Below are 24,973 nucleotides of genomic sequence, written 5' to 3' on the forward strand. Positions count from 1 at the left end.
AATTATTTATAGGTTTTTACTGTGAGGATCATCGTAAGGGGTAACTGTGCACTTCACAAAGAATTTCACTGGCTGCTTTCAAACTGCGATCTCACTTTGCAACTGAAAACTATGAAATGGCTTCTGCATAATTTAAATGCCTAAAATGCCTTTGAAATGTATGGAAGCTTGTATCAATGGGTATTGCATTGACCGGGACGAGAGGCAACTTTGTACAATATGCCAGCCAGCTTTTAGTCTCTGAACTGTGGCCCAACACTTAACCGTCATTGCGTCCAGTCTCAAATACAAAATACACTAAGCTCCTGCCAGTTTGCATGTCTGGGGTGTCCCCTCCTGCTTTTATTATACTTCCGGATATTAAACATGAATATACACAATTTACAAATTAAATTACAGATGCACTCAAGTGCAAAACAAAGAGTTAACATTAAAATCTCAAAGCTATACTTGCTCAATTATGACAAATCTATAAACATATAATCTAGTTTAGTCAATAAGATATTAGCTACTAGGGTAAACTGTTGTGCTTGGAAATATTCTTAAAAAAGCAGTCCTGGTTTGTTCAATAACAGCTTTCCCTGGTTTTTGTTTTTGTTTTAATTCATACTTTCCTGTCTTAACTCAGAATGGTTACCCATCCAATTGCACAATATTGTCAGAAATCTTGCCCAGCTAGTGCTTGCCAGGGACCTTAGCATTTTTTGAGGCAGTCCTAATTTTTGCAATGATCGCCATTGAGAGATCTAGATGCAATCTAGCAACATTCACCAACCTTGTGTCCTCTAGCACAGGCTGGGGCAGATGGGAATCGTCTTAAACAACTGCAGGGTACAGTATAAGGTTGGCAAAGACCACTACAGCTGAAGCCCAAAGGTCATTTTTATAGGCCCTCAAACAGAGAGAACCTAACATAATTCCACTATGAGGTTTGAATATAGAACAATAGTGCTCTGGATGATTTGAGGTAGAGATCCTAATTCGTCTCAGTGCATTGAAAAGGAAATGCGCTGGCTTTGCTTTTACATCTCTTTTTGAAGGTAGAGAAGGTCTATATGGTTGCAGGGAGGATGCTGATGGTATTTCACACTGATTGGTGTGGGTGGAAAGCTTTTTTCAGTTCTGCTGATCCCAGCTTTTCCTTGTATTGGACTCTGCCTGTATCTGCAGGGGAGAAAATTAATCCCACAAAATTAATATTTCATTCAATGTTTTAAGAAGTGACAATGCAGTTACTGAAGTTGTAGGTTTATATCCTACAGGTTTTGGCTGACACGTAGCTAAAGCACCTGTCTAAACTCTCATTGTTTGCACACACAGCAAAAATCAGTTTTAATTTATGCTATAAAAGGTAAAGGGACCCCTGACCATTAGGTCCAGTCGCGGACGACTCTGGGGTTGCGGCGCTCACCTCGCTTTATTGGCCGAGGGAGCCGGCGTACAGCTTCCAGGTCATGTGGCCGGCATGACTAAGCTGCTTCTGGCGAACCAGAGCAGCGCATGGAAACGCCGTTTACCTTCCCGCCAGAGCAGTACCTATTTATCTACTTGCACTTTGATGTGCTTTCGAACTGCTAGGTTGGCAGGAGCAGGGACCAAGCATGGGAGCTCACCCCGTCACGGGGATTCAAACCGTCGACCTTCTGATCGGCAAGCCGTAGGCTCTGTGGTTTAACCCACAGCGCCACCCGCGTCCAATTTATGCTATAGACTTGCCCTATTTCTGGTGTTTTCTTTCAACCTAAGGATATACAAAAAAACAAAACAAAAAACAAACAATCAGAGATCAGCTTGGGCGTGAAAGTTTATTGAAATAGGCATGCATACCTTTCAGATTTTACAGCCGTTGTGCAGAACATAAGTCGTAGTCACTGTCAGAAGAGTTGTCTGGGGGGTTGGAAGATCTGTTGCTTGCCCCTTCCAGAGCTGTACCAAAAATAATAATAATAATACTGTAATGTTTCAATGGGAATTGCATATTCCAGGGAAATACTAAAATAACGGAGACTAAAGTAGCAGCAGGATATGCCATAATGCTTTCTGTATTTTGAGGATCTCCCTTTGCTTTGGGGTTGTACAAACTCAGTAATTGTCTTGATTGTCAATCACCTTACATTTGTATGTTGCATTTATTTAATAGAGGTCAAGATCTGAACAACAATTAATTCCAACAATTCATTAGCTTTCACCCCAATATACCAGTGCATGCTATTGTTATATTTTTCTAGATAACTGCTCACAATTATGTGAATTGCTTCCTAATACCTGGGGGGGGGGGTGAGTGGCTGGTGTTTCCTCTGTATTTTCTGGAGATGTTTTCTTAACAGGGCACTTACTTGCATGGTAAGAGTCTAAAGTCAACACTGAGTGGGTGGGTGGGGGTTGGGAGGGGACGAGAAATATTTTTGGCAGTTTGAATTTGGGGGCAGACAGTTTTTAGCTGGAGCTGGTTAAAATTAATACTGAGGCACACTTGTGGTGCAGAATTAGTGACTGTGCTGAAAGATCCTTTTGCTGCCACTATGGTCTCTCTCTCTCAGTGTATATATATATAAAGGGACCCCTGACCGTTAGGTCCAGTTATGGCTGACTCCAGGGTTGCAGCGCTTATCTCGTTTTACTGGCTGAGGGAGCCGGCGTACAGCTTCTGGGTCATGTGGCCAGCATGACTAAGCCGCTTCCGGTGAACCAGAGCAGCGCACGGAAACGCTGTTTACCTTCCCGCCGGAGTGGTACCTATTTATCTACTTGGACTTTGATGTGCTTTCGAACTGCTAGGTTGGCAGGAGCAGGGACCGAGCAACGGGAACTCACCCCATTGTGGGGATTCGAACTGCCATTCTTCTGATCGGCAAGCCCTAGGCTCTGTGGTTTAACCCACAGCACCACCCACGTCCTTGTGTATTATACACACACATTAAAGGATAGAATCATATTTGAGGAGGCCTTGTAGGCCACCCAGCTAAACCTTCAGCTCATTGCAGAAACCCAGAGCTACAGCATCCTCAACAGAAGGCTGTCCAATCTGTGCTTGAATACCTCTGGTAAGGGAGAGCCTATCATCCCTGCAGGTAATTGGTTCAATTGTGAAACTGTTCTTACTTTAAAGAAGATGTAATATTCCCTCCTGTGAATTAAGCCCAACAGATCTGTTTCTGCCCTCTGGGGCAGCAGAGAACAAGATATCGCAAAGGCATCATATGTCTCCTCATTGGAAGGAAACAAAACCTTGCAGCGCTGCCAGTGAACTTCTAATTGCTTGAAGAATTGGGGAGTGTTTAAGACTGTTATCTTTCTATAAGGGCCATCATCTAGAAGAGACTAAAACCCTCTTCTTTCAGAAAATATTTGGGATGCCAAGAGAATGCTTTTGATACTGTCTTCTTGTGTTTTCATTGCTCACTGATAATGGGCTTTGATCCAGAGAATGGCATGCAGTGTTCCATGAGTGTAATGGGGCTTTCTTGACCCTTTCCTGCTGCAGCTACTCATTCTCCTCTGAAAAGCCACTCTTAATTGGTTGTGGGTCTCTCCAGCACAGGATGTGTTTGCTACAACAGGCTACTTCTGGGGTGGGGGAAATTGCTGGAAATTGATGTTCCCGCTGCCTGTGTAAGTGGGAGTGCTTTCCATTTGCTTATGCAGATATTTGTATTCAAACCACTGGATCGCCTTGGATCAGTCTAATAAACAACTCGCCTTGAGCAATGTAATAAACAATAAACTATGAAGAAGGGTATTGGGGAAACTGAGGTCCACGATGAAGAGACTTTTCCAAGAACATGTGCCAATGGCTGTGCAAAAGGAATGGATGCAGTGTCAAACCATGTGATATTATGTGAGAATGCAGCCTGTGGGTGAACAGCTATACAGCTAAGACTGGAATAACATAAAGCCTCAGGGTCTGGCGTAGAACTGAAAATTATCAGTCATAATACTCAATTGGTTCAGACGGCACATTACACTCACATTTGCCCAGCATCAGCAATATGAATTGTATGTAAACTCATTCAATTTAATACCAAGAGCACCAGCCTGGGCTGCAGTGGGATTGGGATCCTTTGGAAGTGTGGGAAACCCAGTGGATTTTTAAAGAAAGGTCATGTGATACACACTATAGGACTTTAAAACCCCACCTATTGTATGTTACCTGCATAGGGTGAGAGATGAAAGTTTTTCTTCAGGGCTGGATACTTATTCTCTTCCTGAACCTCTTGGCTTTCAGGACGTGGCTGGAATGTGACAGAACTGCTGCGATGGAATGAAACTAAATAAAAGCATAATGTGGAATCACTTTCTATCCAGAAAATAGCCTAACTTTCAGTTAAATATACATTTTATTGTTTAATGAAAGGAACAGAGTGAATATATAGTGGTACCTCGGGTTAAGTACTTAATTCGTTCCGGAGGTCTGTTCTTAACCTGAAACTGTTCTTAACCTGAAGCACCACTTTAGCTAATGGGGCCTCATGCTGCTGCCACGCCGCCAGAGCACGATTTCTGTTCTCATCATGAAGCAAAGTTCTTAACCCAAGGTACTATTTCTGGGTTAGTGGAGTCTGTAGCCTGAAGCGTATGTAACCTGAATCGTGTGTAACCCGATGTACCACTGTATTAGCTTCCTGGCTTTTGGTTTGTTGCAACAAAAGAAGCTATTTCTTGCCTCTAGAGGGAGTAAATGATCTTACTGTGATCTCTGAAAGATGATCACATATAATCATCAAAAATCTAATAGCATAGACGTATGGAAGTTCAGTGTGCTGCTATGATGTTTCAGACATAAATGTGGAACAATGGAACTGTGATTATTAGACGGGGTCTCTGACCCTAACAGTCAAAGGGGTAAAGAATAAGTGGGGTGTTTATTACAGTATGATAACATCGCTTCTGTAGCTTTGTAATATCACGCTATAATAAAACTCCACATTTTGGCTGTACATAGTAGGAAATGGAAACCCAGATTACACATTACATCGTATTTGCTAGGTAGCAGATGATAGTCTGTTACTGAGTCAAGTAACACCAGGTCTGTCTATCTCAAACCAAACTGGCCAGAGTTGCAAGTTAGACATTCCTGTTAAAACAGTTTATAATGAGAATGTAAAACCTGAAACACCCGGGATGCATGTTCAATAACTCTTTGTCTATTCCATATTAACATTACACAACCTCAAAAGAGGTTCACATGGATTTATTCATATCTTGCATATGTCTTGGGTTGAGAGGTAGCTGGGTTTGTTCTTATCCACTACAGTGGTACCTCAGATTACAGACGCTTCAGGTTACAGACTCCGCTAACCTAGAAATAGTACCTCGGGTTAAGAACTTTGCTTCAGGATGAGAACAGATATTGTGCTCTGACGGCGCGGTGGCAGTGGGAGGCCCCATTAGCTAAAGTGGTGCTTCAGGTTAAGAACAGTTTCAGGTTAAGAACAGACCTCGGGAACAAATTAAGTTCTTAACCCGAGGTACCACTGTACCTTGTTAATTGGTTCCTTACCAACTGGTTTCATACTGATTTTATGTTGTTTATGTTTCTCTTATGCTCATGGCATAGATATTATATTGCTATTGTTTTAGCTTATTTTGATTGTATTTTGTATTTTATGGATTTTAATTTTTGTAAAACACCATGGAGGCTTGCTTGAAGGACAATATAAATATGTCACGCATGCGTGCATACATACCATTTTGATTCATTCCATTTGGGCCAATCCACTGATGCTCTCTGTTTTTTGAATCTGTAGTGGGGTAGAGGGAGGGGACATTTGATAAGTCATTAAGCAAAATAGAGCATAGGCAAAAATAAATACCCTGTGCCAAACTGCATGGCTCTAAAAATGACGTCGTTAAGGCACATTAGCTGTTATGGCTTATATACTAGGAGTATGGAACCTCCAGACCTTGGGACTCTCACTCGGACATGTCCTCTCTGCTGCTCTTCAGAAGGCCCCCCCCCCATGTTTTTGCCTGGCTGAAATATGCCACTGAACTGTGGTAATGCCTCTTGCTTTCCTGGACAGAGAATGGAGAAAAGTGGGTATGTGTAAACACTAAGGTAAAGGGACCCCTGACCATTAGGTCCAGTTGTGACCAACTCTGGGGTTGCGGCGCTCATCTCACTTTATTGGCGGGGGGAGCCGGCATACAGCTTCTGGGTCATGTGGCCAGCATGACTAAGCCGCTTCTGGCGAACCAGAGCAGCACACGGAAACGCCGTTTACCTTCCCGCTGGAGCGGTACCTATTTATCTACTTGCACTTTGACGTGCTTTCGAACTGCTAGGTGCACAGGAGCTGGGACCAAGCAACGGGAGCTCACCCCATCGCGGGGATTCGAAACACCGACCTTCTGATCGGCAAGTCCTAAGCTCTGTGTTTTAACCCACAGCTCCACCCGTGTCCCCTAGCCACCCGCGTCCCCTAGTGTAAATGCACTAAGGATGGACAAATCTGCCTACTTCAGTTCTCCAAGTTTCTCACTTTCCCAATATTAAATTCAGTGCTCCACATTTCTGCAACAATTTGAGATTTATTTTTTTAAATGCTCATGAAATTTTTTAGAACTTTAGTGTGAGTTTCTCCCATCAAACATATTTTTGTATGCAGTTTACTTTAAACAATTATAACCATTTTGCAAGCAAATTCCTGTAACGACATGCATTTCCGTATGTGTTAATTTTACTTAACTATGCATTTTCATGCACATTTTACTCTACATTTTTGTACACATTACTTAGCTGGAAAACTCCTTCGCGGAATTCAGAGAAGGTGAATTTCAAAGGATGGCTGCATTTTGGTTTGCACATTGTTCCACACAAAGCGTGAATTTTGAAAGTTTGCCTTTAAACACAAACTGAATCGAATTTCTCCCCCAACCCGAGTAAACAATGTTGGCTTTTGCATGGCTGAAATGTAGGTCGCTGTATGTAGACAAGATTCACATCTGCTGCCTTGCCCATTTTTAACTCTGCCTCTGCGCTCACCGCTGGCATGAGACCCCTGGAAAATTGCCCATGAGAAATATGGCATCTGGACTGAACAGGTTCTCCATTCTGTTGTATACAGTAAACAAAATAGTGCTGCGGCTGACATACATTCTGCTGCCTTTCACGTCTGGTGAAACAGGTATTTGTACTTGGCTCAGCTAGAAGTCACCACTTGTGAGAAGTCAAACAAAAATTAAACCCTTTCCCTTCAGGAATATACCTAGGCCGTAATCAACCTTACCCTGTTTTTCCCCAGAACAATTGACAAGACAAGAAAGAGAAAAATTCCCGAGAATGTAACAGGAAACAAGAACAGAAAGAAATCAATATATAGAGCTTAGTGCACACAGTCACAGAACTAGCGTAGGGCATGACAACGTAGCTAGCATTACAGGAAATTTTTGACTTGGTTAGCATTTAAAGGCGAACTTAATGAATTTGCACGTCCCAAAACAAAATGCAAGCCAAGACACAGCAATCCTTTCAAAATTCACACTTCAAATTTTGCAGAGCAGTTTTCCAGACAAGTAACGTGTACGAAAAGGATTATACTAAGGTAAAGTGTGCATATAAATGCCTGTGCATTAGCTAAAATAACATTTAAAATGTGACTATTCGGCAGAATTGCATACAAACGTGTACATTAGGAAAAAACCGGGGGGAAACCCCATGAAATGGTGATGCATTTTTCTGAGGGCTTTTAAAAATAAATCCACAAACTGTTATGGAAATGCAGAGAACTGAATTTAAGTTTGGGAAAATGAGAAACTTAGAGAAACAGAATGACAGACTCTCCCTGCCCTTATTGTAGTCTTAGACTGGGAACTGGGAACCAGAAATACCCGGGTGCACATCTCATCTCAGTCCATCAGTGAATAACTTAACTAAGCCACGCCCTCATGGCCTCAGCGCCCCCCCCCCCATATGCTTCAGTGCTAAAAGTCACATGGTCATGTTACCCCCACACCCTGAGGGCTCCCATATGATGGTATGAATAGGTCCTTAGACTGAGGGCATTGTTCTGCAAAACAGAAGAGCTTCTAGTTTGCCACAACAAAAGAATGCCACTTACATTTCTTCACCAGCTTTTTGTAGGCTGGGGGAACACAGAAAAAGAGGAGGGCAGCTGTGAGGACAAGACCCAGCAGGATTCCCAAGACGGTCTCAGTATTGGACACCCTGGGCTTGGAAACTTGGTCAGGAGAGAGAAGTTGAGATTACATATTATTTCATCCCTAGAGGAAGCTCGTCCTCAGATAAATGTTACTGCCTCTGACACATAACAGCAAAACCAGCTGCACCCTTCCATTCACCGGATTGTGCTCATCTTTTAATCTCATCGTCCATACTAAACCTGTAAATCTTCCAAAATTCATTCCTACTATGCTACAGAAAACTCATACATAGGCTGTGTCTACAGCACACGTCTAAAGCACATCCCCTTGTCTCAAGAATCCTGGGAACTGTTGTTTGTTAAGGATGCTGGGAATTGCAGCTCTGTAGATTCCCAGGATTCTTTTTGTGTGTGAGGGGTGTGTGTGTGTGTGTGTGCAGCCTAAGTCAATTTTCAGCTTTCAACCTTCACTACAAACAGCATTCAAATATTATTTACCAACCTTGGTGTTCAGGATAGGAACAGAGTTGTAAAGAAAATGACTGGTATACAGTCATACCTCGGGTTGAAGTAGCTTCAGGTTAAGCATTTTCGGGTTGCGCTCCGTGGCGACCCGGAAGTAATGGAGCACGTTACTTCTGGGTTTTGCCACTTGCGCATGCGCAGAACCGGCAACCCGCGACCTGCGCAGGTTGCATTTGCTTCAGGATGTGAACGGGGCTCCGGAACAGATCCCGTTTGCATCCAGAGGTACCACTGTACTTCAAATCTCACTTTCAGAGAGCCCAGGAAATTGCGAGCCATTCTACATTTAATCAACCAATCAACCAACCACATGAAATAAGGTGGGAAAATGTGGTTGTGGAATTCTGGACTGCACTCCTTCAGACTGCAGTGGGGGCTGGAGCCATATTTGGGAATGTCCCCCTATGTAAAAACATGTAAAAAGTTAATAAACAACAGATATTAAACTAATGTATCATAGCAAAAAGCTTAGCCCTGGTGTTCAAGTTGACTATAGTTATTTTATCTAATTAAAAAAATTTTATATACCACTTGATTACATTAAAGCCATTATGTGATTTACCAAAAAAAATGCATGGAGCTTATTATTAATTGTAAAATGAGGGAATTTAGTATTCTAAAGAAAACACTATCCTGTACTTGCAGTCTGCTAGAATCCAGAATTCTACAACTTCAGCTGATTACAGTTGTGTATAAAATGTCTATACCCCGCCCCCGCAATGCTAAGATGGAATTCCATATAATCCAAATGAGGAAAGCAGAGCATAGGTGAGCTCTTCTAGTCAGCCTTGCCCACCTGAGCATTTAACCAAGGTTATCAAGCACCCTTGTGTCTTGTCGAGACAGCCCAAGCTAAGGTTCCTTTGCTCACACTGCACCGCCGACCAGTGGGCAGGCAATGGATTCCTCCACGCCAGGTCCTTAAGTCCTACTGAAGCGTCACACTTCGCTCCTTGGCAATCCCTGGGTGCTAACCCACTCCACCAGCTTTGCAAAGCCAGGCAAACCATTTCCCAGCGACCTCCAAACTTCAGCTCCGTAGTCCCAGAGCATAAAGAGCTCCCATCTTCTAGCCTTATCCGTGGAGTATCTGTAAGAGAAAGACAGCAGGGAAGTGAGTGTAAGTGAGCGTGTGGCAGTACAGTGGTCAACTGCATGAGCTGAAAGCGTCTGGCTTGGATGTGAACTTTATCCCTGAACTCAATGGTGGCTGGTGCCATTGGGACTGCTAGGGTGGGAGGCAGGGAGGTCAACCGCAGGTGAAGCCAGAGCCAATGACAGGCAGAGTCCATTCTAGTTTTGTCCCCATCCATCTCCCTGCTGTGTTCTACCAAAGCAATACTGAGACTTAAGGAAGAGGAAGCTGACAGGCAATATTAGACTTACTTTACCATTGGCTGTATTGTTTTATTTGCCTGAAATAAGACCCAGCAGGATGTCTCCAAACAGGGTGGATGGGTAAGGGAAATGGCATATCACCCTGCATGGCATCATCTCTGATAATGCCCATGGCATGGAAAACATGAGTTCACATACTTTCATGGGCTCTAGTAGCTTTACAAGAAAGATCTTGCGGTCAGGTCATGGTTGATAGTTCAAAAAAGCAAAAACTAGGAAAGCGATGGGAAATAACAGTCAGCATGATGATAACGTTATATAAGTAGATAGCAAGGGATGCTGAATAAAGGACATTGCAAAAGTGGGGAAGGTGCAGCAAAAGACAACCAAAATGATGAATGGTGGGAGCATTCACCTTACAAGGAGAAGCTCAAGTGTCACTGCTTTTGCGTTTGGAGGGGGAAATTACATAGGCTGTAAACTTATATACATTTACCTGGAACAAAGCCCCATTGAAAGTGGGATTGTCTCATGAGTAAACATGTATACGATAATGACAATGAGAACATTTAGGATGCTGATATTATAAGTATGCATAATGGGGGAAATTGGATGGAGAAGGGCTTTTCTTCCTTATGATACTTGAACTTTGGGTCATCCAATTAAACTGACTGGCAGCTAGTTCAGGACAGATAAAAGAAAGCAGTCCTTCACACAACACATCATTAATGTATGGAATGTACCGCTACCGAATACAGCTACACTATCTAGTTTAGATGGTTTTAAAGGGGATTAGACAAAGGCATGGAAGAGAGGTCTATTGACAGTTATTAGACAGGAAAACTAATTTTTTAAACCACAATTATGATTTCTGTAACTTTGATCACTTGCAGCAGAATCAATAAAGAGTTGGGGGATTTGTGCTTTTTAGTTTTCTTACCAGTGGGTTTTAAGGAGGTCACGAAAGGTGCTGTTGTTGGCTGTGATGCTGTTGAGGTTTCCGTGGGATCTGAAATGATCAATGCAACCAAAGGGATGAGAAGAAAAAAGAGCTATAGCTTTTTAGAGAAAGGTCGCACAGGGGGAATGGGGAGTGAGTTTATCCAGTATTGCTACAGGCAAGAGCCAAGAGCAGCCTTCTATAGATAGGTTTCCCCTATGGTTCAAACTGAACCACATGTGAAAACTTGCAGAGTGAGTTTTTCAGAGCTTGTGCCAGCACGGAAAAAAGGTGAAACTTGTACTGGACTGTGCTAAATTCTATGTAAGGTGGCCAGGTAGGCATGGCCAAAAATGTGGATTTGTATCACCGATAAAAGAGGACACCAATCTGCATAAAATTTGCATATAAGTGTATAGATGCAAAATTATGAAAATTTACTAAAATTTAAAATAGAAATACACAGTATTTTTCCGTGTATAAGACTAGGTTTTTTTTACCAAAAAAATAGGTTTAAAATTGGGGCTCGTCTTATACACAGATAGTGCTGAGGGGTGTTTTCTTAATTTGGAGTCCATAAAAATATATGGGGGCGTCTTATACACGGAAAAATACAGTAAAAGGGAGGAAGGCACAAGGTGCCTTGTTGGCCTGCTCAGGGGGCTGATCAGGTCTTAGTAACTGTTGGCTAGCAACTTGATGGCTCCTGATCTCCCTTGTTAAATCAGACTTGGACTGGACAGCCCACAAGTGGATGATATTTTTAAATAGAGGACTGTCCCCTGACAGCCTTTCAAAGCAGAGGACCTTCCTCTATAGAGTAGCCCCCCAGTATGTAAATTGTACTGCAGTAAGCCGTGTTCATATTTAGAGGCAGGTCCATCTGCCTTCTGGGGGAGCGTGGGAAGAACTGTTGCTGTTGTTTAGGGCTGCTACACAACCAGACATAACCAGGATTTCAAAGGCAGAAATGACGTCTGGGAGGGTTTTTCGAAATGCGGTGCTTTGTCCTGGATCTTAGGCAAGAAGATCGTGCTTAGGTTTTTGTCTAAAAAAAAGCTCAACAACTTTCAGGGTGTCCTGGTTTTTACTTTTAGAAATATGGCAACCCTACTGTTGTTCAGATGGCTGACTGCATTTAGTGGCTTTAGATCTCAAATGTGTCTCTATCATAAAACAGTTTACATTCAAGTAGAAGGTTAGTCTGCTCTTAGCGGAAGCCAGAGAACACCTCTGAATCTCTAGTGCAATGGGAAGGTGTTTCCAAAACACCCCCCACTGCTCTTCTATGTCACACTTGTTTTGCCCAAAGAGAGAATGCAAGCAGGAAGGAGTGTTTTAACTACCTTGACAAACCAAGGCCAAATGGGAAGTGCAGTTGGATTCTTGCAGGGCGCAGTCCTCCAGGGCTGTCTCATTTCCCTGGCAGCCCAACACGAGTGCCTCTTGTTTCTGCGGTTCTTCGGCAAACGGCTGCAGCAGTCCAAAGGGAAAACCGCAGCCAAGCTCTTTGCAGGCAAGGTCTGCATTCTGCTGTGTCCAACCTGTGCTACAAATGTTCTTCCATTTGCCTTTGAGATAAATCTCCAACAACCCAGAACACTTGGAGCTGGTACCGCTGAGCCTCACAGCCCATTCTGTTGGGGAAAGACTAAGATACTGAAGACATCCAGGCAAAACCACTGAACATAGCATCACCCTCTGCACCATTCTCCCTCCCCTTGGGGCGGCTGATCAATTTTGCTTCCAGGCAGCAGTTTATTGTGGGCTCATACGATAAGGTTACCAGACGTCCCTATTTCTCAGGGACAGTCCCCGGATTTACAAATCAGTCCCCATACAAAATCCATTGATGTTGAAAAATGTCCCCGGATTCATTGAAAAAAATCTGGTAACCTTATCATATGAGCAAGTTTAGCACAGCAACAACATCTTCATCAAAATGCTATTTTGTCCGGTATTATTTCCCTGTGCAATCCAGTTTTACCGCTTCCATGAAAAATACCAAATTTTAGAAAAAACGTACCAGTTGAAACAGTAAATCCAGATTAAATTGTGGTGATGGGGAGGTATGGGATGGCATTATGATGAAGATGCCATGTGGATGCTGCCCAAAATTAGAATGCATGCCTTGCCTTTGACACCTGAAATATATACACACTTGTATTCAATGTGGCGCTGTATCATTCATTGCATAAGTAGAACAGTTTCCGCATGTCCAACAGGACTTTCCCCCTCTTGCCCACCCCTGTTCCCTTCCTAAATCTGTTATGGGGTTTCTCCTAACCCTCTGGAACAGATTTGAGGACAGTGCAGGGCACACACTGGGAAAGGGGGGGAAAGTCCTATGTAAGATGAAATACCCTATTATTTTGATGGTAAATTGTTTTGTTTTCCGTATTTACATTGGTGTAATGCGCCCTGGGACCTTATGGTGAAAGGCAGATAAGAAACCTAATTCTGATAGTTATTCATAATAATAATAATAATAGCAAAAATAACAATAATAGTTAGTAGCACTGAGTCCACAATACACTGCCATGTTGAAGCAAAGACTTATGTCTCATGATCATGGCTTAACTCCCCCACACTGAAATAAATGCGACTTAAATGTGCTTAATTTTGGAGGCGTTGTGCCCTTTCTTATGAATAAACATGGAAACTAAATATCAGTTGGGACATGGCACAGCATAAGGCAGAAATTGACCTAGCTATGCACCATCTTTACAGGTATAAATCATGAAAATAGAATCCATGTGGTGAAGCAGAATCCTATGCCTGTCTACTCACAAATGCGTTTCACTGTGTTCGATTGAATAAGAAGTACTGACCTTTAGGGCTTTCACTTTGTCCATCATCACAAGTGACCACTGCAAATAAAGGAACAAAGTACGGTAAAAACCAACCAACCAGCCATAAAGTGGGGCAGAATCCCATAAGCTGTGTGTGAGTGCAAAGCAGATGGGAGAATTTCCAGATTCATCGCCCACCAGGTGCATACGCCCACACCACATGGCACACGGCTCTTGAGAATCTTTCTACAGCTTTTTCGAGACGCGCTGAAGGAACTGAAATGAGAAAGGGCCCCTAGAAAAGCCCCCGCCCCAACACACTGAACACCACAAGGTCCTTGGGATTTTGGTGGAACAGGCATCCCCCCACTTGTGTGTGATTGACTTACGCACCACCACATCTACGCAAGCGATGGGAAATAAATAATTCCATTCTTAACCTGAAATGGCAGAAGAGAGCTGGAAAGCCCTCATAAGTCACGAGGAGATCCTTCCCAGAGCCTGAAGAGGATGTCAGTGAGCTAGAAAAAGAAAAGACTCCAAGGGTTCCAAAATGGCAGCCGGGAGCTCTCGCTGCTACCACGCTATGCTATAGGGTGGGAAGCTTATGTACTGCAGTGGGCTCCCGTCACACATTTCGCTTACGTGCGCGGAGACCTGGAACGTAACCCCCATGTAGTGGGGAGTTGCCTGTACATAGCGACACGTTCTATGTCAGAATCTGCTATGTTTATGTTACCCAATAGTATTGTATCTAGCTCGCCCATCCCTGATGCTCACCATGAAAATCCTCTTACACCAACTATCAGCTGCCAGTCAGCAAAATGCAAATAAAGAAGGGGGTGAAATCATATGCCCCCTGTGAGTCTGCTGGTGCCCCTTGGCTGCGTTTTGATATGTGAGGGGGTAAAGCCATTCCTTCTGTGTTACACCATGCTAGCTACCAGAGGCCTACAGAGGAAAGGCTTAGAGCAGATCTTGTTGAATCCGGGTTGCAGTGAGAACATAAAACTGACGTTGTCCAAAATAATAATTTACACTGCAAATGCTTTTCACCCTCCTCTTACCTCGAGCTCATTAAGAAAACCTGTTCAGGTAAATGAATATGGTAAAGAGGTACAGTGGTACCTCGGGTTACATACGCTTCAGGTTACAGACTCCGCTAACCCAGAAATAGTACCTCGGGTTAAGAACTTTGCTTCAAGGATGAGAACAGAAATCATGCTCTGGCGGTGCAGCAGCAGCAGCGGGAGGCCCCATTAGCTAAAGTGGTGCTTCAGATTAAGAACAGTTTCAGGTTAAGAACGGACCTCCAGAACGAATTAAGTTCTTAACCTGAGGTACCACTGTATTTGCAGATGCTGATGGGAGGGCACCAGCAACTGCAGTCCTTCCCAGTTCTTCCTTCTGCCACACACCGTTTCCTGCACTATCTGAATGAGCCCGCATCCTTCACGTGGGAAGGGGGACACGGCGTCATTGCCAGTGCAGAAGGAAGATTTAGCTGCTAGTCCAGTCTGCTTTTGTAAGTAGAATGGGGAGGGCAGGGGAGGGAGAGATCTTGTCATTTGCCTCAGGCAGCAAAATGTATTGGGCCAGCCCTGAACGCCATTGAAGAGTCTGGTTGATGTAATATGACCAGGGCTTCCCCCCCCCCCAGCTGGAACTCACTGCAACTCAATTCTGGGACCTCTGAGGTGGACACCATTGCCATTCTAAGAGAATGAGGGAGGTGCTCATGGTGAGTTCTGGCACTTCTTTTTCTAGAAAAACAGCACTGAATAGGACTATTTCTACACACCGCTTTCTTGAGCATAATGAATATCTGAGTATTGTAAATATGGAAGAAATAGATGCCTGAAATGCAACGACAGCAGTAGCAGCAACAACACATTTTGACAAATGTAGTTTTTACATGGGAATTGCAGACTTGATGAAAGCCACTTTAAGCATAATGTGTAAAAATGCCCTGAGTCTATGAAGTAGATGAGCTGTGCTTGAAAACCATAAAACCCACTGGGAAAGCCCATCCACAGGCTCCTTTGACATTAATGAGGAAAGTGCAAAAGAACAAATTTATGTTGTTCCTATTCATTCCAAATGAACATGTGCAGGAGATATTCCTTACAAATGCAAATTAGGCCCTTTGTCTCCTTCTGATTACCACACCAATTACCATCTTTTCTTACTGTTCTCTGAAGAACAATTTGATTAAGTGGAATTTTGATGTACACCGAGAGTAGTGAATAATAATTAAAGATACGGGTTAAGGGCTCAAGTTAGATTTCTGCTGAGCTCAGTGGAGCTGTCCCGATTTGTACCAAGGGAATTTTCTCTCCCCGTTAGACCTGACAATTAAGCATGCAACATAATTACACCTCTACTTTTAACCACCTTGCTTTTTTCCTCCATTTATAAAAACACAAATCCATGCAACCATTTCGGCAAGGATTGTACTCACATGAACGTATCCAATATGTTTTACATTTTCACATCTGTAGGTGCATGCAACAAACATGTTTGCAAGGTTTAACTCTAGCTCCCTGGCAATTGTGCATGTGCTGGCATGGCTTTGCAGCTCCATGTATCAAGCAGCCCTCTTGCTGGACCCTAGGCAGGTCCTGAACCTCACTGCCTCCTGCATCTGCCATCAAGTGTCTACTGATATTCTGAACGGGCGATGATCTCGGCACCATCCAGGCTTTGTTTACTGCATTGTTTTAAACAGCCAGTTGCATGGAAGCTCATTGCATGAATGTGATTTGTGCATATGTGTGTGCATGTGTTATGTAGTTAGCTGCCACAGGGAAGCTTCAGCAGCATCAGGATCATGCAGGGTAGGGTGAGGAAGTTTAACCTTTCTCTCACTGCTGTGGTCCTTGACAAAATTTGCCTCTCCGAAGCTGCTATTTGCATTTCAAGGGAAGCTCCAATTGGCATCCTTGGAGGCTTTCCTTGAAATGCAAACACCACCTTAGGAGTGGCAATTTTGGAAAGAGAAAGAGTCAGACTTTCTCTCTCCAGCCTCTAGGGATGAGAGGCTGCTCAGCCTTCCTATCAGCTGCTATTTGTAGAACAAACAAACAAACAAGCATTAATTACATTAACAAATCAAGGCCATCTCCTGTTTAGCCTGCAGGCACCCCAGCTTGCCTCTTTCCCCTCAGCCACATTACTTACTAGGGAAGGGCAAAACTGTTAATTTCAGTTTCTCGAACTTTCTCATTTTTTCCAATCTCAAATTCAGTTCTTCATATTTCCCCATCAATTTGCATTGACGTCTGCATGAAAATTCACGAGAAATCATGCCCATTTCTCCCGGCATACACATTTTCACATTAAACTTTGCCTAATATACACACTTTTACAAAGCAATTTCCTCTAATATAATGCATTTTTATTGTTATTTCCCCTTTTATCCACACTTTACCATAGTGATATGCATTTGTATACATATTACTTGGCTGGGCAGCTGAATTGCAAAATTCAGAGAAGCGCAAATTTTGAAGGATGGCAGAGGTTTGGTTAGCACAAATTTGGTAGTTTCACCTCTAAATGTGAACTGAATTGAATTTATCTCACATTCCTAATTGTTCATTATGCATTTATTCTCTGGCCGCACCCGCACTGAAGCAACTCAGAGTGACAGCATGAAACAATCCTGACAGAATCATTAGAGTTAGCCTGAAATAATGACAGCAGCCACTGAAGTGAAATTCACCGTAGAGATCCAAGTTCCTGATGGATCATTTAACTTCATTTTTAATTTTCAAAGCAGCCACAGGAGCCTCCAATTTTTATCAAAGCAGCGGTTTAACCCTTTCTGTGCCTGTGGCATTTCTCTCAAACTAAAAGCCTCCTCCCTCAGAGCTGATGTTAACTGGGATGTGCGGGGATATAGGTACCTAAGGGCAGCATTTTGATCAGGGAGCCAACTTGGATGAAAGTGTTAAACACACCTCCCACTCCCTCTGCTGCCTTGAAATTAAAAATAAAAATAAACTAGAAGATCTAATCTGGAACCCTCTGCACATCACTTCAGCTTTGACTCTGAGTGGGAATTTGAACATACCTTTCCCTCCACCCGAATCCAATTATATTATCCCCTGCACTGAGTAGTGCTGCATCACACTTTTATATGGAAGACCCATTTTTGGCAGGCACACCAATGCCGTAATATTGCTACGTCCAGCAAATTTGTAATTTCTGGATAATATTCAAATATGTGTGCCTTCTTGGAGCCCTTGATAGGTCCAGGGCTCTCTTGAAAACAGGGACAAGAGAGATGGAAATGTATGACTGGAGGGGAAATGTGCTCCATATTATAGGTTTAGGTTGGGCTGAGGGAGTCTACATGGACTGAAACTCTGGGCATACCAGGATTACAGCTAGGAACCATATACACTGATTTCAGTGCATCTGGTCCTCAAATTAATATTTATGGTGGCTGTTCTACACACACTTACCCAGAAACCCCATTACTTCTGAGCAGATACCCCAAAGTTTGTTCTGTGAGTGGACATGCATTGAGGTGGGCTAAAAAAAACAACCTAGAGCTTCCCTCCCTCCAAAATATAGCAAAGCTTTTAGCATATAGCGGACAGGAACCCCAATTTAGGTCATGGACATGATGCTGGGGGGTGGTGGGGATTTAAACATTTTCCCCCTGCACTTTCCCAACTAGAAACCCCCTCCCACGGGCCCGGCAGGGGATAACAGTCCCGTCCCCCCATGAGGCACATAGCAGCTGGGGGCAGGATTTTAATTGGGGAAACGCCACAGGAGACGAAAGGTTATCCTGCACCTCCCGCAGCACCATAGTCTTGATCCAAATTGCGGGTCTCATGACTCCTATTCATCACCTGAAACCCTGTGAGAGAGAGTGTCTCCACATGACCTGTTTATTGAGCATTAATCCTGATTGGTTTGCTAAGAGGTTAGATGGCCATTGGTTGTACTTAATGAACATCAATTCTGATTTCTTTTGATGAATCTGTCAAATTCAGTTTCTCTCATTTTCCCGGTCTTAAGTTCTCCACATTTCCCCATCTGTTTGCATTTTTTAAAATAAAGCCTTCAAGAAAGTTTGTTAGCATTTTAGTGCCTATTTTCCCTAAAATACACATTTTTGTATTCAGTTCTGCTTGCAAGGCAATTCCCCTACCCTTATATAATACATTCTTGTATGTTATTTTCACTAATATACACATTTTTTTGCAAACTTTACCCCAAAATATTCATCCTTGTACACATTATGCATTGTAGAATTCAGAGAACTGTGGATTTTGAAGAATGGCTGTGGTTCAGTTCGTGTATTATTTAGGAAAGTGCGAATTCAGCAGATTTGCCTGTGAATGCGAACTGAATTGAAATGCTCCCTCTTTGCTAACACCCGCCCTCTCTCACACACTTTTCTTCACCAGCCTCCTGAGTTTCAAATACACCCTCCCAAAGCCACTGTTTCATAAAAAAGGGAAAACTGTCCAGAGGGCCAGGTAAAATATCTTTAGAGGCTGAGCACCCACTTGCTGTGTGCTGCATCATACAGGCAGCCTTTTACAAAAGCCAGGGTGGGGGTCATGACAAGACAGTTGAGATATTTTAGTCTAGCCACCTGTTCCCCTGTAAGAATATCCTTCCATTTTGAAGAGTTTTACAAACCTTTGCTTTTTATTCTTTGTTATAAAGAATATTCAGTCAGCTTGGACTTGAAAGACAAGACCTGCAAACATTTGGGAAATGAAATAAATAAAATGATGCATTTTCAGAGTGTCACATGCACCTTTGTGGTGGGGATGGGGGAGGTACATCTTTCCTATTTGCTTTTAGTAGTTATTTGTTTACAGCTATATCCAACAGCGCCAGAAGTGCCGACTTTTTAAAAATCAAAACATGCTTGGAAAGAAACTAGATTTAAGTCATAATGCTTAGCTCCCATATACTTTTAATCATCACATATCAGGGCCGGCCCACCTATGTGGCAAGATGAGGCGGTCACCTCAGGCGGCAAGATGCAGAGGGGCAGCTGATCCAAGGAATGCATCATTGGCTGCCACTGCTGTGGTGGCAGCAACAGCTGTGGCATGCTCCTTGGAGGCTGAATCTGCCACCTCCTTGGCAGCCCCTCTCTCAATGCCTCCTCTACAGCACCACCTTGGCAAATAGGAGGCATTTCTGATCTCCCCGCACCCACGTTCCTGATGTAGAACTTTATTACCCCGCTTGTTCCTGATGTGGATCTTCACTCAGCCATTCTTCCCTGGTCAGGGATGGGCAGTGAGAACGCCATTTTGTGGTTCGCCTCAAGGGGCCAAAATATCTTGGGCAGGCCCTGTCACATATACAGTGGTATCTCGGGTTACAGACGCTTCAGGTTACAGACGCTTCAGTTGCAGACTCTGCTAACCCAGAAATAGTACCTCAGGTTAAGAACTTTGCTTCAGGATGAGAACAGAAACCGCGTAGCGGCGGCGCGGCGGCAGCGGGAGGCCCCATTAGCTAAAGTGGTACCTCAGGTTAAGAACAGTTTCAGGTTAAGAACGGACCTCCAGAACAAATTAAGTTCTTAACCTGAGGTACCACTGTATGACACTTTCAACACGCAAAACGTTTAACGTTCCTTATGACATTCAACATCTTTTTAAACCGCCCTGTGAGGGTGATCGTTTTCATTCTCCTTTTACATTTGGAGCATTGAGGCTGAGACAAAGTGGCTTGTCTAGAGCGGGTCAGTGACCCAAGAAGAAGCAGCAAAGTTAATCCATCTCCTGAGGTCAAATGCCAACATGCTGTGCCCTGAATCATTCTGAATTACCCATGCAGAGTACCCCACAGGGCCCTGAAATAATTGTGCATTGTGTGAACATCCTCTTAATTGCTGTAAATAACAAGGGCACAATACTATGATGTCCACTGTCACTTGAAAACAAAAGCCAGACTCGTATCTCTTAAATGTGATTTCTCGTATTATGCACCATTATTGCCTAAAAACCCCCAGAATGGTCCCTTAACACAAGCTCAGTCATTCCTGGAGACTCTCAGGTTATTATGACTATTATGATTAAATTTATTACCTGTCCTTCTCTGGCAGGTCCCAGGGCAGGCTGCAACAATTTAAAATTCAGAACTAAAAACAATCAGAGCAAATTACAGTTGATTCCCAGTTAATCATTGGACATTTTAGCTGATTGCAACTAGGGTCCTCTCCAAACTGTCACTGTTTTATGGGAGGGTTTCAATCATGTATCAGCAAATTTAGGTTTTTGCAGTTAAAGTAGACTAAAGTGCTGTGGTGCTGCAACCCCATACCTTCCAATATTTCTCTGATGAAAACAGGGACGTCCTAATCAATAACAATGACAATTTTACTATTTATACCCCGTCCATCTGACTGTGTTGCCCCAGCCACTCTGAACGGCTTCCAACATTTATAAGACAAACAACACATTAAAAAACTTCCCTATATAGGGCTGCCTTTAGATGTCTTCTAAAGATTGTACAGTTACTTATCTCCTCGGCTTGGAGGTCGCATAACTCCATACCCTCCAATGAAAATAGGAACGTCCTACCATACCCACCAACATTTCTCTAATGAAAATAGGGACATCTTTAGGAAAAGGGGGACATTTCAGGATCAAATCAGAAACTGGGACAGCTTCTGTAAATCCGGGACTGTCCCAGGAAAATAGGGGTACTTGGAGGATCTGCAAACCCACTTTTTAAAACAGACTTTTCACGGTAAGGATATTGTGTGACAATGCACAAGAAAGTGTGGGATAACAATCGATTGGTGGGAAGTCACGTAACTTCTGAGCAAACCACTCAGAATGAATACTCAGTAAACAGCAATGACTTCTGTGCAAGCTTACTGCAAGCAAATGAAGCTAAATGTTCAATAAACAACTCATCTGGAGGCACCACAGAACACAAACCTCAAAACATATATTTATCTAGAGAAAGCTGCACTGGGAAAAATTTATTATCTTCCACTATTAATGCCCTGGCATGGGTGACATCTATCACTATCATCAGATAATATTTTCAGGTTATATATATATTCTATGCACCGCATGTTACAAGGGATACTGTGGGACAGGGACCGCTAGCCTGGTAGTGTGAAATAAACATTATGTAAAGTAAAGTAAATGTACTAAACTAGCAGTAGGCCACGACAAATTTATACAAATACATAAACATTGCATAGTAATGCAGAATTACAGCACCGTTGGTATGCTCAGCACAATTTAGAATCTGCAAGCATCCATATATGCTCTCCAATGCAATCTCTCCCATTTTAAACAATTCGAGGTGAACTGATTTTGTCCCCTGAACTTGATTTTCCAGTGGCAGCCTACTATCAGCCATCCATCTATCTTCAACATCCAGGTAATACTTCTTTATTACATTGATCAATCTATCTATATCTTTACTCGTAGCTAGAAGAAATGGCATTGTATTGCACTAAAATAAAGCAACAATCTTCTGCTAGCATTGACAGTCCCCCTTGATAATATAAAGTTCACTATCTCTAGTTAAATGAAAACGTAACAAGGGTAGACAGATAAAAAGAGCTTTGATCGTGTTCAGGCACAATGGAGAAGGGAGCAGCAGAAGGAAGGTTTGGAGTTCAGAATGAACCATTTGCTGGTCCAAATGATGAGCAATAGTTCCACCATCAGACTTCTACCCAAGCTGCTAATTCAGATGTAGCAATGCTTAGAGCCTCCTGCCCCACAATCACAGTGGAAGTGCATTTGCAGCACTCATACAGGACTGTGTGTGCAAGGGCTTCCTTCCACACATTAACCTCACTTGCTAAAGTGGAGTGACATCTGCTCTTATTTAGGATCCTGGGCTTGGTTTGAAATGCTTTGCTTTTCTCCTAGAAAACAGGTTGGTTTGCATCTGAGCACATTTTGCCCTCAGGTACATAAGATATGGGGTTTATTTCCTTTTTTTATTTATGAAATTATTGCTCTGACTCAACAGAGGAGGCAGTTGAGACAATCAGTGCTAAGAAATATTAAATCAGGGGTCAGCAAACTTTTTCAGCAGGGGGCTGGTCCCTCAGACCTTGTGGGGGCCGGACTATATTTTGGAAAAAAACCAAACAAACGAATTCCTATGTCCCACAAAAAACCCAGAGATGCATTTAAAATAAAAACACACATTCTACTCATGTAAAAACACCAGGCAGGGCCCACAAATAACCCAGAGATGCATTTTAAATAAAAGGGCATATTCTACTCATGTAAAAACATGCTGATTCCCGGACTGTCCGCGAGCCGGATTTAGAAGGTGATAGGGCCGGCCCCAACCCCCGGGCCTTAGTTTGCCTACCCATGTATTAAATAATATATAGTGGGTGCATCACCTCAGTTCTGCAGGATCAAAGCCACTGCCACTAACAGCAGTTCTAGACCTTGCTGCACGGTTGTAGCAAAATGCAATAACAAAAAGAAAGCACCATTAAGACTCGTCTGAAAAAGCCTAGAATAAAAGGTAAGAAGAGCATGAGACTCCTAATCTCAGGATTGTGAGTTCAAGCTCTATGTTGAGCAAAATATTCCTATATTGAGGGGGTTGGACTAGATGACCCTCGTGGTCCCATTCTAAGTAGCTGTATTAATACAAGTGGTGATGAGCATTGAGAGCAAGCAAGAACAAGCAATATCAGTTTGAAAGGTTTGTGCTGATTTGGCCCCAGGTCTAAACTGGTACGGGGAAAATGAGATGTAATCGAGCTGAGAATCTGTCTGCCTGCTGACAATAAAGACTTCATAAAAGCAGAGATATATTTGGGGTGAGTTACACTGCCCCACCATGCCCTTATATTGAAGTCTCTTTCAGCAGCAGCTTAGATAATAAGCAGTTTATATAACATCAGTTAAGAAAATACATATTGACAGTAAAAATAGACAAAAGAATAAGTAGCAATTCAGTCTCAAAAATTTGTTAAACATGCAGGTAATGCACCTCAATACAGCAACCTAAAAGCCCAAATGGAAAGTCTTCAATAATGTTCCATAAACTGTGAGGGGATTTGCCAGGTACTCTACTCTAAGGAGCGAGTGTCAAAGAAAGCACACCCCCACACAGAGAAAGCCCACCGTCCATCTGACCTTGACCATAATTACATGAACGAAGGAACACATTATAGAGAAAGCTCTGGAGATCACAGTGCATGGGGGAGAACATATGGGAGAATGTTCCTTCAGATAATCTGGGCCTAGGCCAATATTAGCATTGGCATCCACTGGCCGCCTTTACCCAGCCAGCCCATTTGTTGACAGATGCTCTGTTGATCAGGGACAGCTGAATGCCCCTCCAAGGGTTGTGACATTTCTGAATGCACTCCAGAAGCAAGAGAGCTACATCAAAACTCTTATAATTTCTACAGGCCTTTCCCCAAAATGCTTCATGCACAAACTCAAAAATCCTGTATTATTATCATCATTTATAAAGATTCTGGAGAGGCGGGGGGAATGGATTGTGGCTTGTTTAAAGCCAACCAGTGAGTTTACAATTCTGCTGAGTTTTGAACCATTCCTTCCATGGAATAGCCTTTGATAGCACTACTCACCCCACATCCCCACCAACGTCAATGGGACAAAGGCTAGAAGATGATTGAATTTCATCGGCACGTTCCTCCTCATCCGACAATATACAGGCAGCACTTTCGTGTTCCTGCCCTGATGCTTCTCTGCTACCTGCTCTAGGCAAAGGGAGGGGTTGGGGAGGAAGGCAGTGTACTTTCTCCCCGTCCTGATGTGGTTTTTCTGCGTCATGTCTCTGCTGCTTAAACTGTTCTTTCTGTACCAGTCTTCTCTCTTTATCCTTCAGAGTCCTAGAGCTGCTCCCCAGCCTCCCCAGAATCTTTATAAATCTTTATAAAACACCTGGCCACAAAAAATACAACAATAATACTAATAATAATCCCCACTTGCTTCTGCATAGAGATGGGTGATCTGTCAATTTCAGTTTCTCTCGGTTTCTCCTTTTTCCAGCATTACGTCTCCACATTTCCGTATCCGTTTGCGATACTTTTAAAATTCCCCCTAAGATACACTTTCTTTGCATGCAGTTTTGCCTGAAATAAACTTACTTTTTTTTTGGCAAACAATCTCCCCTAATGTAATGCATGTGTGTATTCACACATGCATTTGTATACCTACTTTCCCCTAATACGGTATACCCATTTTTGTATACATTATTTGGTTGAAGAACTGCGCCACATAATTGGGAGAAGTGTGCCTTTTGAAAGACAACTGTGCTTC

General features: G+C 42.9%; 1 protein-coding gene across 3 annotated transcripts; it reads right to left on the reverse strand.

Annotated features, from left to right (window-relative positions):
• Window positions 1-312: 312 nt before the first annotated feature.
• CD5 (CD5 molecule) lies at window positions 313-24,499 on the reverse strand. 3 transcript variants are annotated; one of them, XM_083498262.1, is made up of 10 exons: window positions 24,280-24,499; window positions 13,737-13,775; window positions 12,252-12,542; window positions 10,906-10,974; window positions 9,499-9,717; window positions 8,061-8,180; window positions 5,688-5,741; window positions 4,151-4,267; window positions 1,828-1,926; window positions 313-1,164 (listed from the first exon to the last, which is right to left on the reverse strand). In XM_083498262.1, exons 1-9 carry the CDS (start codon window positions 24,482-24,484, stop codon window positions 1,838-1,840), a joined length of 1,203 nt encoding a protein of 400 aa, XP_083354388.1. In that variant the 5' UTR covers window positions 24,485-24,499; the 3' UTR covers window positions 313-1,164; window positions 1,828-1,837. The 3 variants fall into 3 exon arrangements, with proteins under 3 accessions (XP_083354388.1, XP_083354386.1, XP_083354387.1); XM_083498260.1 differs by having other exon boundaries at window positions 9,424-9,717; XM_083498261.1 differs by lacking the exon at window positions 13,737-13,775 and having other exon boundaries at window positions 9,424-9,717.
• Between the last annotated feature and the right edge of the window lie 474 nt (window positions 24,500-24,973).

The sequence above is a fragment of the Podarcis liolepis genome (genome assembly GCF_965112155.1).
Source record: "Podarcis liolepis genome assembly, chromosome: 1".
Classification (NCBI taxonomy): Eukaryota; Metazoa; Chordata; class Lepidosauria; order Squamata; family Lacertidae; genus Podarcis; species Podarcis liolepis.

Bases quoted from the DNA above. Each gene is read 5' to 3' on its own strand.
- CD5 (XM_083498260.1), bottom strand. From the start codon at position 24,484: ATGACGCAGAAAAACCACATCAGGACGGGGAGAAAGTACACTGCCTTC. The intron at 12,543-13,736 runs GTCAGTACTTCT...TTTCCCCAACAG, and splicing joins ACAAAGTGAAAGCCCTAAAG to AATGGGCTGTGAGGCTCAGC. The intron at 10,975-12,251 runs GTAGTTAAAACA...TGATCATTTCAG, and splicing joins TTTGGCCTTGGTTTGTCAAG to ATCCCACGGAAACCTCAACA.